At 28.3% G+C, this 15000-nt stretch overlaps 1 protein-coding gene across 6 annotated transcripts in view; it reads left to right on the top strand.

Annotated features, from left to right (window-relative positions):
• Nucleotides 1-5724: 5724 nt before the first annotated feature.
• Nucleotides 5725-15000, top strand: part of rhea (Talin_middle and talin-RS domain-containing protein rhea) — a 23069-nt gene continuing 13793 nt past the window's right edge. For 2 of the 6 annotated variants that reach the window (XM_035864170.2, XM_085657914.1), the window contains exons 1-6: nt 5725-5861; nt 12216-12375; nt 13383-13552; nt 13790-14191; nt 14336-14606; nt 14770-15000. The exon at nt 14770-15000 is cut by the window's right edge and continues 273 nt beyond it. In XM_035864170.2, the coding sequence (XP_035720063.1) occupies nt 13414-13552; nt 13790-14191; nt 14336-14606; nt 14770-15000 (1043 nt within the window). In that variant the 5' untranslated portion in view covers nt 5725-5861; nt 12216-12375; nt 13383-13413. The other 4 variants (XM_085657912.1, XM_035864173.2, XM_035864172.2 and 1 more) reach the window with 4 other exon arrangements.

Here is a 15000-nt window from a genome sequence, read left to right on the forward strand (position 1 = left end):
ATTGTTAGAACTTCTTATATATAAATAATATGTAAGAAATTATTCCGTGTATATGGCAGGACCTTTTTATCGTACATTATCTCGCACTGATAAGTCGCGAATGGTGTATCATGTCCTTCGTTTTTTCCTTTGTTTTTTTTTTTTTTAATTTTATTTTTTTTTTTTTTTTCTTTTTTTTTTTTTTTTTTTTTTTTAATTATTACTCATTTTATACGACATTATCGTAACGTAAAGAAAAGAAAAAAAAAGAAAAAAAAAATACACGATAATCACATTGCAATCGACGATAACGATATGTCCTGTTGCTCTTTTCTTTTTGTATTTTGTTTTGTTTTGTTTTGTTTTTTTTTTCCCTTTTTCTTTTTATTTTTTTTTTCCCCTCTAATCAAACATCCTCTAAGATTAAGCGATTATTATCGAGATCCAAGACGTTGTTAGTTTTCTCTTTTCTTAATTCTTTTCTCTTTTAATTTGTCTTTCCTTTTCCTTTTTTTTCTTTCTTTTTCTTTTTTTTTTTTATTTTTTTATTTTTTTTTTTTGTTTTAATTTAATCTAATTCAAGTCCGTAAGCGAAGCGTAAACCCGTAAGTGAAAGGAAAAAAAAAAAAAAACAAACGTTCATTCCGTTGAAATCATTCGCTAAAACGTTCGTATAATCTGTAAAAAAAAAAGAAAAAAAAAAGAAGAAGAAGAAGAAGAAGAGAAAGAAAGAGAAAAGAAGCGGGAGGAAAGAAGAAAAGGGAATAAAATGAAAGGACGAAAAAAGCATGCGATGATTTTAATGAGAGATCGCGATTAAGTTTGATAAAAATCCCCATAATCGTATATATATATATATATATATATATATATATATATAAATATATATATATATACACATACATATGTATACATAAGGACAGAGCGAAGCTCAAAACACTAGTCCTTAATTTAAAACCAAAGTAAAAAGGAAAGAAAGAAAGAAAGAAAGAAAGAAAGAAAGAAAAAAAAAGATAAATAAATAAAAATGAACATTGTGTAGCATTTAAGAAGAAATCTCCCCACACCACCCCTCCGTCCCCGTCCCCGTCCCCGAGAACCCTGCCTACCCTCTCACAAACCATCCCCTCCCTACAATTAACTTACATACACACCTGTGTGTCTATTACAGACATAATTATAATTAATAAATCAATCATTGTAATTAGATAAATGACTAACCGATAAGCGAATAGGTAATGAAAACAAGATAAGAACAACTCCTTTAATATGTATTATTTTGACGTATTTTAGTTGATTTTTCACTATCCGATTAAGATTTTACCTAGGAATTTTCGTCACATGTTAGATACGATAATTCTGCGTCTGTACATTGTTTTTCTATTGCAACAATTAAAAGTGATTGTCAACTTATACATGACTGCCTTTTTCTATTTCATTCCATATATATATATATATAGATATATGTAAATATGTGACATATGTAATTACGTGTATTTATTTAATATAAATACACGATAATTGTTTTTATTTACGTTTCAACTACGAATAATTAATTCGAATGATCGAATAATTAACTAAAGCCCAATAAAAAAAAAAAAAAAAAATTAATTTCGAATTACAATGCAATATTGTATTTCTATTCGCAAAACGAAAATGATATAACGAAATAGAAAAGTACAAAAGATATGGATCATGCGGTATATTCATCCGCATTTGATTCAATTCATTTCATTTATCTCCCTTATCGACGTTGTATTTCAATGAATATTCAATAACATCCACGTGTCAATGATAATTCAATTCGTTTATGCGATACGTCGCACGAATGTTTTGCAATGAATTGAAAAATCGAACACTCGTATTCACTATAAATAAATAATGTGTAATTTGCTGTAAATAAATATGTGTATATATATATATATATATATATATATATATATATGCACGGAAAATAATGAAGGTGATAAAAAAAGAAAGGAAAAAAAAAAGAAATCATCGTTAAAAATTGAATGAAAAATAATATTTCGCATGAGTTTTAGGATCGACGAAAGAAAAGGAAAAAGAAAACAAAAAAAACAAAAAAGAATAAAGAAAGAGAATCAAAAAAGTTTTGTGAAATCTCTAAACCTAGAGAAAAGGAAATAAAATAAAAAAAACTTCTCGAGAGACTTCGTACTGAAAAATAAATAGAAATAATAATAAAAAAAAAAAAAAAAAAAAAAAAAAAATGAAATAACATGAAAAAGAAAATTATAATGAGAAATTATACACGTAAAGTCATAAATTGATAGGAGCTCATCGTCAAACGATGATTCGAATTTTTAACCTTGCCTTTATCTCCTACGTATCAACTCTGATATACATATATATATATATATATATATATATATATATATATATATATATATACATGTGCATAAAGTGTACAAACGACAGAATATAATCACTACGGCCATACGTAAGTTTGTCAATTTTTACGCAACATTTTTTTTCTCAATCGTTTGTTATTGTATCGTAACGTGCGATGATACCATTCGAGTCGTTCAAGGTCATCGTACCGTTACATAGTATACATACATACATACATACATACATACATACATACATATATATATATATATATATATCATGAACGTTCACCAAAGATTCATCGTGCGTGAGTATTAATTCGAGATAAATCAAGACCAAAATCGAAATCAAAATCAAGAAAAAGAAGTAAAAATTGAAAAAAAAAAAAAGAAAAAAGAAACGAATCGACGAGTCGTATATTAAAGGGAGAACAAAAAATGAAGAAAAGAAAACAAAATAAAATAAATAAAAAAAAAAAAAAAAACAAAAAAGAGAAAAAAAGAAAAAAAATAGAAAATTTCAAAACGATCGTAAATGATTATTATTTAACCAACTTCCTCGTCATAATTTATCCACAGGAAGTACAAAATGCGACCGCGTACATCCTCGAGGTACGAATAATCACCGGAAAAGCCGAACGTGCCGTTATCGTGTCTTTCGCATCTTGATTGAGTCCCATAAAATCAAATACAAAACGCGTCCTCTGCTCGTCACACTTTTCATCGTCCTAAACACATAAACAAAATACATATATACATACATATATATATGTATATATATATATATATATATATATATCAGCGTTTCTCAATGTATAGATTGGTCGGTCCAATAATTAAAAATTATCAATAATTAATCTGCCACGAAATGTCTTACGTCAAAGAACATATTGTTGATTAATTTTAAAAGGTGGATTTTTTGATAAAGAAGAATTTCTCGTTTGATAAAGTAAAAAGAAAAAAAAAAAAAAAAAAAAAGAGAAGAAAACTCGACGAACGTCGCGAGATCTTTTAAATAATTAAATACGACTATATTTTTTACTTGAAATAATGATACATCGAGATAAGTAAAATAAACGAAAAAACGAACGAAATAAAATATTATAATGATTATGGTCACGTTACCAATTTCGTATGAATTTATTCGATTAGCACGATGACATCATTGTTAACAAATTTATTAACTCTCGAACGGTAAAATATTTGAGAAAGCTTAAATCCATATGGTACAAGATTTATATACCATAGAGATATATTTTTGAACTTTTGTATTTTCTTTTTCTCCTTTCTTTTTTTCTTTTTTTCTTTTTTTTGTTAACTCTGTAAATCGATTTTTATTGCAAGCTTGGAATGAAAAAAAAAAGAAAAGAAAAGAAAAGAAAAGAAAAGAAAGAAGAAGAAATTATTTCAGAGAAGTATTTTTTTTTTTTTTTTTTTACGTTAGATACGTCACTGTTATAATAAAAAATATGTAGGCTCTAATTAAATAAAAAAAAATAATAATAATAATAATAACAATAAATAAATAAAGAAAAGGAAGAAAGAAAGCAAGAAATAGAATACAAAAAAAATTTACATCATGAACCAATAACATATATATATATATATATATATGTATATATATGTATACATATGTAGGCTCTAATTAAATAAAAAAAAAAAATAATAATAATAATAACAATAAATAAATAAAGAAAAGGAAGAAAGAAAGCAAGAAATAGAATACAAAAAAAATTTACATACATGAACCAATAACATATATATATATATATATGTATATATATGTATACACAAACACACATGCATATATATATATATATATATATATATCGCATAAATTTATGAGAATTTAAATCTTTGGACGATAGAAAAGAAAAGTTTTGAAGTGCGCAAAAAAAGAAGAAAAAAATGAAAAAGAAGTTGAAAGTTCTTCAAAAACTATAACCTAGTGTTACATACGTGTAATCGTTCAGAGACGAAAAAGAAAAAAAGAAAAAAAGAAAAAAGGAAAGAAAGAAAGAAAGAAAGAAGAAAGAAAAAATATATTAGAAAAAAAAAAAAATATATATATATATATATATGTTGAAGGACGAGATAAAGAAAAACAGGTTACTTACTTTCGTTGCATCATTGCGAGCTACGACGGAAACCACCTATGTATGTATATGTTGTATCTCTTTATCTCTCTCTCTCTCTCTATCTCTATCTATCTCTCTCTCTCTCTCTCTCTATCTATCTATCTATCTCTCTGTTTATATGAAAGCCGCCATGACCAAATTTGGCGCGGTCTCGATCGTGCGCCATTCGTTTTAAAAGAGCATCGAATATTTTACTTTCTTTCTTTCGGTCTCCCGCGCAAACATCTTTTTTCCTCTTTCGATCCCTCTTCGATCTCTTCGCGATCCTTTTATTAAGCCTCGTAAAAAAAGAAAAAAAAAAAAAAGAAAGAGAAGAAAAAAAAATGAAAAAGGAAAAAAAAGGAAAGAAAAAAAAATCGACATCATGAGACTTTTACAATGAATTATTCTCCATTGTTCCCTGTTATAGATTTTTGCTTTTTCTTTTTTCCTGTTTTCCTTTTTCTTTTTTCCTTTTTCTACATACGTACGTATCGTGTAAAATCGATCATTAGTTTTCACGTTGTTATTTCAAACGATATTACCAAAGTATGCGTGCGCGTGCGCGCTCGTTTAATTGCTATATTCTCTTTACTCCGTGGTTCCAGACGAAAATTGTTTATTTGAATTAGCTATTTGTACGTTCACAGTGAGGTATGACGATATTACAATACCTACGGGAATTTTTTTTTTTTTTTTTTTTGTTCTCTCTTCATCCAACAAATAACTTATCATCGATTAGATGAAACCTTTTGATTTCGTTTTGTAGTTATGATTTTGAAACACTGAGTATAATTCGAAAAAAGAAAGAAGAGAAAATAGAAACAATTGAATATCAAAAGAATATATATAAAAAGAATATATATAAAAAAAAAATATATATATATATATATGTATGTATACAATTTTTCTTTGAATAACGAGTGAGTCACGAGACTGACGCATTGACGTTAATTTTCAATGCGTTTGCTGCTTTTAATAATTCTCGATGTCAATATTTTTCTATCTGTAATATCAATCATTTTGTAAAAACATTTCAAACGTATTACGTTTGGCTTTATCGAAATTGATTTGGCTTGAGGGAAATGAGGAGATATAAAAGAAAAAACAAAAAGAGAAAGAAATGTAAATGACGAAAAACAAGAGAAAAGAAAAAAAGAAAGTAAGGCTACAATTTAATATAAATGGTAAGTATTACGGGAAGAAGAGGGGTTCTAATGATACCCTTAAAAACTTAACGCTCGTTACGATCCTGACACGCCAGAAGGCCAGGGAACGATCGAAACCGGAACGGCTGAGTCGCGACAGTGTTGTCGTCGGACGTGTCTGTTGGTGGTCAAGAGTTGGCGAATTAAATATCTACAAGAAAATAAGAGGGGCTATCCTTTCTCGTGTATCGTGGATCTCGTTAAAAGTGAGTAAACCGTACAGTACAACGCACGTTCCTACCAATACGATAATATCAACGTCTATTTTGATTATTTTTATTTCTTACATTTTTTTCTTTGATTTTCTTTTTTTTTTTTCCTTTCTTTCTTTCCTTTTCTATAAATCCAAAAAAAAATCGATTCTCTTTGTCGATCGTATTTTCTCTTTTTTTTTTTTTTTTTTTTAACTTTGAGAAATTTCAAGAAATGGGCGTACTACCTTTTTACGCGAGTTTCACGTTCCCGTGTTTCAGTGTTTCGTTTAATCGCATCCACGAACGAAGAAGAAGAAAAAAAAAAAAGAAATACGATTGAATTCTGTTCGACGTTTAAATAATTCGTGATATCTTTTCGTAAGATTAAATTTTGTTTTTTGTTTTTAATTTCCAAGTTCTCCTTTAACTCGTACGTATCGCAGTTAACCTCAAAATTATGAAGCAATGGATATATGTATATATATATATATATATATATATATATATATATATGCATGTATATATGTTGCGCGAGAGTGTAGGGACATCCAACGGGTGTTTCCCGAAATAGACATGATTCACAACAGAACCGTGGTGAATTGACAGCTCCTCTTCTTCTTCTTCTATTTCTTCTTTTTCTTCTTCTTCGTTTTCGTCTTCGTCTTCGTCTTTTCAAGTCCACGTTGAGTTGTTACGCTTCGTTGGATCGCGCCATCCGATTATAAAATGTTTATTTTTGTTCTCTGACGGTTTTTTTTTCTTTCTTTCTTCTTCTTCTTCTTCTTCTTCTTCTTTACGTGATATTGACGAATGACAGTGAACGAACTATTTGATTCTGAGAATCGAATGTTAACGTGATTTGTTGTGCTTATGTGAGTTGCATATTTTTCCTTGGAAGTTTCCTTTTTTTCTTCACCTTTTATATATATGTATATATAAGTTTTATCTTTGAGTATATATATAAGTTTTATCTTTGAGTATATATATATATATATATATGAGTATATGTGAGTGGATATTGGATATAGCAAATAAGGTAGGAAGTTAAGATTCTGATTAAGATTTTTAAATATTGAGTACATTATTAGAATCTTTTTATATATTGAAAAAATTTTAAATATTGAATTTCTCCTCTTATTATTGAATATAATTCATTGTCAGTATTAGAATCTCAGTATTTTTTTTTTTGTATAATTCTTTTCTATTTAAAGTAACAAATATGTAAGATCAAACATTACATGATCAGATAAAGAATCTAGTTATAAGCTATAAAAAGGATGTCTATGTAAAAAAATGCATACATATATCAATCAAATAATAAAGATAGTATTAAAACGATAAGACTATTGGTTCTATTAAAGAACTTTCTAATATTATTTCAATAGTGATAAATATCTCATATCATTTTTCTTTATTTTATCAAGTCTAATGCATTGTGTTTAATAGAAAATAAATATATAGATTGAGGGATAAAGTAATACGTAGTAGAAAATATTTAGTCGTATATAATAAGACAGGTATAATTTAATTCACATATGCTTTAGTTTTCATAAAATTCTTTAGCATGTGTCAATTGTGCTTCTTTTTTTTCTTTCTCCCTTCTTCTCTCCCCCCTCTCACTCTCTCTCTCTCTCTCTCTCTCTCTCTCTCTCTCTCTCTCTCTCTCTCTCTCTCTCTCTCTCTCTCTCTCTCTCTCTCTCTCTCTCTGTCTCTATTTTTTTTTCTCTCCAAAGTATACTTTCCAAACTTCGTGAAATAACGGAAAGATAAAAGAAGGTGACAACATTATTGCATAAATTTGTAGAGTTTCGTACAGACGACGTAAAGTCTAAGTTCCGGTCTAAGTCTTATAAATAGAAAGCTATAATATAGTCGTGTATATATAATACGTATCTCTATTTAAGTGTAGATCACTTATACATATACATATATCATATGTTTTAAAAAGAAAATGGTAATAAGAGCATTGCATACGTGAGAGTGAACGAGTGAACGAGCATCCTACGTTTTATCGCATGTACGTACGTACGTACATATGTATGTATGTATATATATATGATGTATACATGTATGTATGTATGATGTATACATGTATGTATTTATGTATGTATGATGTATACATGTATGTATGTATGATATATGTATGTATGTATGTATGTATATATGTATGTATGTATGTATGTATGTAGTACACAATCCACCCACATATGTATGGGTTTGCTTATACACAAGCATAGAAACGTGTAATTAGATCCACACGGGCGTACACTTATTATAATTTAAATGTTTGCTGCGTGAGCTTTCTGCGAAAGTTATAACGTAGCTAGAAAGAGTAGTAGTTTGAATGTGGTTCTTAAAAGCTTTTGAGCTCACTGCCAACTATGATGCATAATCGTGCGATCTGATATCATCGCAGACGAAAGATTTATTCTCGAGATACGCTACGTTTACATTCCGAGGACGGAATGAGATTAAACTGCGATTACAACGACGACTACGAGACTTTTGAGAGAGAAAAATTCTTTCGTGCATCGAATAGACCATAATTCGTTAACATATTTATCTTAACGATTGTCTCATCAAATTAAAATCACGCTTCTGTGTTTAGTCTTGTTGCGGGAAAAAAAAGAGAGAGAGAGAGAGAGAGAGAGAGAGAGAGAAAAGAAATAAAAGACAAATAGAACGCAAAAAACGAAAAATTAAAATAGAAATAAAGGAACACTTTAGAGCAAATATTTTATAGTATTTTATATACAAATAAACAATACCATGTTATAGTATACAATTTCATCTACTAATGTATTATTGAATTGGTAGATAAATAATGTTGGAATTTGGTATATTTTATATGTAAATAAATATCACTGTGTTATAATGTAGAATAATTTAGTATAATATTGGTTTTGATAAAAATTCTATGTATTATTATATTATTACAATGTTATATTAGTTATATTAAAATTATATTAGTACAATATACTAGTATATTATTATAGAATAATGTTGCATTGGCTTGATAAATATATATATATATATATATATATATATATATATATATATATATATATATATATGTATATGTAATGTCGGAATTTGCAATATTTTATTTGTAAATAAACAATAATGTACTATATTAAGGAATAATATAATACATTGGTTTGAAATTTGCAATAATTTATATATAAATAAATAACAATGAAATATATAATATCATTGAATAGTATTGGCATGGATAATAATAAGTAATTATGAAGAAAAATTGTTCAATGAATTATTACTTAATATTCAATGTCATTTATTTAGATACGAAATATTTTAAAATGAAAATTTCGTCATTACTCATTGATCAAATATAATAGGATATTTTGTTCTTAAACCCCTTTGATAATCAATCAGTTAAATAGATTCATGCTATTTATATTTATGTCGTTTCTTATTTATTATGGTCATCCATATATGTCGATCTTTGAACCTCGCATATCGACGACAAAACATACAAATAGAAAAAATTACATCGAACTCGAGATACTTTATCGTTTCTATTAATGAAGATCGTATAGTAATGCGCAATAACGTTGTATTGACGACTTTCTTCTTTTACCTATAACGTTATTACAAAAAAAAAAAAAAAGAAAAAAAAAACATAAAGTCAAGGTTTCAGAAATTAAGAATATTTAATGTGACCGATGAAAGCCATAATTTAATGATACTGTATATATATATATATATATATATATATATATATATATATATATATATAATAAAAAGAAAAAAATGGATCTCCAGAAAAATGATTCGTCATTGTTAATTGCTAATAGTAATTGCAATTAAAAATAGCAGTATTATCAATTTTTTTTTTCTTTTTTTTTTTTTTCTTTTTTTCCCCCCCTTTTTTTTTTTCTTTTACGTTTCGAAGATAACCTAACGCGAAGAGTGAAGCAATTCGTATTAATAAAAAAAGAAATAAAAAAAATCGATGTATATTATTCTGAATATATTATTTCTTTTAACGTGACACATAAATTTTTAACAAGCGATAAAAAAAAGAAAAAAAGAAAAAAGAAGAACGAACAAAAATATACGCTTGGAAAAACTTTGGAGATATTTTTTTATATTTTTATATTTTTTTTCTTTTTTTTTTTTTTTTTTTTTTTTTTGTTTTTTTAACACTCCCCGAGATTATGCACAGTCTTTCGTGATTGCAACGACCAGAGAGGTAGCCAATGGCTACTATGGTAGTTTATGCTTGATGGCGGATATATTCATCATACTTACTCGGCAAAAGCGTGCTCTGCTTCACGAGCATGTACATCGGGTCCACTTAAGAGGTTAAACTATATACATACCCTTTAAAGAGCACACTGTTTTCTATCTGGTAAATGTCGAGTGTCGTCCTCCCCCGGGTGCATATTATGTTCGTGTAAAATACAAGTTGTTTCAAACAACCATAAAATAAGCCTTACCTATCTTCCTTTTTCTTTTTTTTTTTCCTCTCTCTCTCTCCCTCTTTTTCTTTTTCTTCCTTTTCTCTTTGCGAATTAGTTAGAAAAAATATATGAATGGTGGTGGTTCTACTCTTGCAATTATATATGCATATGTATATATATATATATATATATATTGTTTCTTTCGCGGCTGCAATAATGCACTCGTTCATTTTTCAATTGCATCATAAATATATTTTTCTTTTCCATTTTCATTTTCTCATGGATATCTTTTCCTTCTTCTTTTCCTTTTTCTTTTCTTTTTTTTTTTTTTGCATACGTCGAAAAATAATTAATCAGCGAGGTATTTTGAAATGACCGCTCGATGATGATTCATGCAACCGCAATAAGCGATATTTTCTTTTTTTTTTTTCTTTTTTTGCAACGAAACTAGAAAAGAAATGTTACGATTAAAGAGGATGGATGGATGGATGGTAAAAAGTTCGATGTAAATCTTTACGATTTTTTTTTCGATGTGTATATTTACGATCGTGATATTTCTTACGCGCACTTGCAAAAAATAAAAAAAATATGATGGTGAATAATATAGTCTAGCTGAAAACCATTCATCTTTTTTTCCTCTCTAACATTCATTGTTTCTAACTAGATATCAATTAAAAAAAAAAAAAAAAAAAAAAAAAAAAAATAAGTAATGCTTGTTACGATTGTTTTGAATCACCCTATATAGTAGTGCATTCGTGTCTCTTGAAAATCAGCATTCTTTTCTGCTTTCAATTCGCTTGTTTATGTGTGTATGTGTGTATATGTGTATTTGTGTCTACAAACGTACGTACACGGTTCGAAAAACTCTGAGTGCGTCTCTTTCGAAACAAATATGGCGATAATATAAACACGCGGAGGGACTTTCGTTCTTTTTTTTATTTATTTATTTATTTATTTATTCATTTTTTTTTCTCCCTAAATTAAATGAAATGTACATTTTGTTTTCTCATTGTTTCTTTTATTGCATTATGATATTTGATGTTTTTAGACGGGGGGGAGGAGTTTTCTTCTTTCTTTTTTTTTTTCTATATTTTTTTCAACGAATATTATTTCTAAATGATATGAGAAAAATTCATGTCGATCGAGCATGTAAAATTTGTGGATGATCTATTATCTAGGCCGTCGTCAGTGAAGCGTCCGGAAAAGGCGCCAACAAGTCGTCACGACGCCATTATCGGCGCCCGTGCGATGTCGATATAGCTTTGTGTGTATATGTGTATATATATATATATATATATATATAATAATGTAGTTACTTATTTCATAACGTCCTTGTCTTTATCTAATTTATTTCTTTCTTTTCTCTCCCTTCTCGAAGATCATTCTATTTATTCTACGTTATTTAAGAAAGAACAAAGCTTTTATATGTTAAAACAAAAAATTTCATTTTCCATTAGTGGAACGAAGAAGAAAGTTAATGTTTTGCAAAAATTTTCTCTCTCTCTCTCTCTCTCTCTCTCTCTCTCTCTCTCGCTCTCTCACTTTCAATTTCTTTTTTCTTTTTTCTTTTTTCTTTTTTCTTTTTTCTTTTTTCTTTTTTCTTTTTTCCCCAATATTCTTACGCCTGAATTTTCGACATCTCGGGAGAACAAACAAAAAGAAGAAGAAGAAGACAATTAATTTGTCGATCATATTTATATTGTTTTATTAAAATAATGAATAAAAATGATCGATGTCGTAACGAAAAGAAGAAAAGAAAAATGCTTACTTTTATTCTATTCTAAGATTACCGAGGGAGTTTTATAAAGACAAATTAGTGTTGTCATGTTCATCGAAAAAAAAAAAAAAAGAAAAGAAGAAAAAAAAAGAAAAAGAAAATATTCGAACGAATATGAGAAAAATCGTAATTCATAATTTTCTTTCATTTTATATTTTACAGATTTCAGAGAGAAAGGAGAGAAAGAGAAGGGTCACGTTAAAATTGAAAAAGTCGATGTTGTTTCAATATAATCAACGAATAACGAATAAATAGCAATTAATTACGTTAAAAGGAAGGAACGAAATAAAGAAGAAGAAGAAGAAGAAAAAAAAAGGAACGAGTGAGTTGACTCATTTATATATTTTTCTTTCTTTTATTTTTCTTTTCTTTTTTTATTTTTTTTTTTTTTTTTTTTCTTAAACATTTTAAATATCGCTTGGACCATTTTTAGATCGTTTGTTTACGAAGTAGAGTTAACTCACTATCTCGTTTAAATAACACCTAAAATATGATGCACGTCCGCTCCCTTTCCTGTTATTCCCGCTCGTTCGTTCGCATGCAAACCAGACGATGCGTGAAAGTGTTTATTACCCACACGGTACAACATATCGCACGTCTCTTTCATTTCATATGCAGGCCTCTCTTTAGTCTCTCTTTCTCTCTCTCTGTCTCTTTCTGTATCTCTTTCTCTCTTTGTCGTTCTTTCTCTCTTTTTCTCTATCAGTTTTAATTGTAAAACATGTTGCGTGTCTTACGTGACATAAAGATCATTAGAGTTTTAATATTTCTACTTGGTAGTTCGTGTCGAACGAATTAACGATATCAAATTTAATCGTACATTTCCTTTCGTCCATTTCTTATTAATATTTTACAGAATTTTTATTTTATAAAATTTATTTTATAAAATATATATATATATATTTATTTTAAATTATATAAAATTTATAATAGTTATTTAAAATAAAGTCTGTGAAATTATATTAAATAAATTCTGTGAAACATTTTATAAATACTTTTGTGTTCTGATTTTTTTTAGTGTTGTAAGTTGAACGTTTTATATTAAAATGACAAAAAAGAAAAAAAAAAAAAAAAGAAGAAAAAAAAAGAAAAAAGAAAAACGAACAAACAGATAAGGGTTTCTAATCTTCTGTCTACCTCAGTGTCATTGTTCTACTTTCTTATTTACTTACTTACTTACTTACTTACTTACTTACTTATATACTAACTTACTTACTTACTTACTTACTTACTTACTTACTTACTTACTTACTTAAATTCGTTAGGTTAATCGTAACGCGTTTACTTAAAAAATAAATATAACTCTAAAAAGTATTTCCTTTTAACCAGGTAGATTACATCCTTGTTGGATATAGTCGCAATGGCCACATTATCATTACGGATCTCCATTCCGGAGAAAAATGCAACGAAAATGATGCAGTTTGATCCGAGTACGTCGGTTTACGATGCTTGCCGTATAATAAGAGAAAAATTAGCGGAGGCCAGTAATATGGGACAACGTAAGTCTTATTTATTTCATTTTTCTTGACTTTTTTTTCTCTCTCTCATTTTCTCTCTACAATCCCTCCCTCCACCCTTCCAACTCATCATTAATTTCTTTTCTATTTATCGTCAATGGGAAGACAAATTAATCATCATCGATTGTTTTCACTTATACTTACTCATTTTTTTTTGTTTTTTTTTTTTTTATTTTTTTTTTTTTTTGTTTTTTTTTTTTTTTTTATATATATATTTAGCCAAGGATTATGGACTTTTCTTTGCCGACGAAGACGTAAAGAAAGGCGTTTGGCTTGAACCAGTCAGAAATCTTGATTATTATATCTTAAGAAATGGCGATCTTTTGGAATATCGTCGTAAATTACGTACACTTAGAGTAAGAATGTTGGATGGTACATTGAAAACATTATTGGTAGATGACAGTCAACCTGTCGCCAATCTTATGGTAGTTATATGCACGAAAATTGGTATAACAAATCACGACGAATATTCCCTTGTACGCGAGCTCGTAGATGAAGAAACGGAAAATCAAAAACCCGGTAACTTTGGTACATTAACGTTGAAAAGGAGAAAGGAGGACAAGGGTGAGAGAGATGCTAAGATGGATCAATTGAGGAAAAAACTAAAGACCGACGACGAAGGTAATTTAAATATCATTAATTTTCTTTGGTTTTACTTTAAAACCAAAACCAAAAAGAAAAAGAAAAAAGAAAGAAGGAACAAAAAAGTAGAAGATAAAAAAAATAAACATTTCTTAATTCATTCTCATTGTTGATATTTTCTAGTTAATTGGATAGATCCAAGTAAAACATTACGGGAGCAAGGTATCGACGAATCGGAAACCGTATTGTTAAGAAGAAAATTTTTCTTCTCCGATCAGAACATCGACAGTCGTGATCCAGTGCAATTGTCACTTTTGTACGTACAAGCGAGGGATGCAATATTGGATGGTACACATCCGGTTACACAAGAGAAAGCATGCATATTCGCTGGTATACAATGTCAAATACAATTTGGCGATCATAAGGAGGACAAACACAAAACAGGTTTTTTGGAGTACGTTTCCCCTCTCATTTTACTATTCACCCTTGTAGATTTATGTATAATGATTTTTAAATCGTGATTTGAAGAGAAAAAAAAAAAAAAAAAAAAAACAAAACTAAAACAGAAAAAAAAAATAACAGAATTTTTATCATATTATTTATTCGTTCGTAAACAGCCTGAAAGAATTCTTACCGCAGTCTTACGTGAAAGTGAAGGGTATCGAGAAGAAGGTATTTGCCGAGCACAAGAAACACGTTGGCCTGTCCGAACTCGATGCCAAAGTTTTATACACGAAAACTGCCAGATCATTGAGCACATACGGTGTCACGTTTTTTTTGGTAAAGGAAAAGATGAAGGGTAAAAATAAATTGGTACCAAGATTGCTCGGGGTAACGAAGGATTCGGT

The sequence above is a fragment of the Vespa mandarinia genome, chromosome 6 (assembly GCF_050613455.1).
Source record: "Vespa mandarinia isolate Hongniang chromosome 6, ASM5061345v1, whole genome shotgun sequence".
Classification (NCBI taxonomy): Eukaryota; Metazoa; Arthropoda; class Insecta; order Hymenoptera; family Vespidae; genus Vespa; species Vespa mandarinia.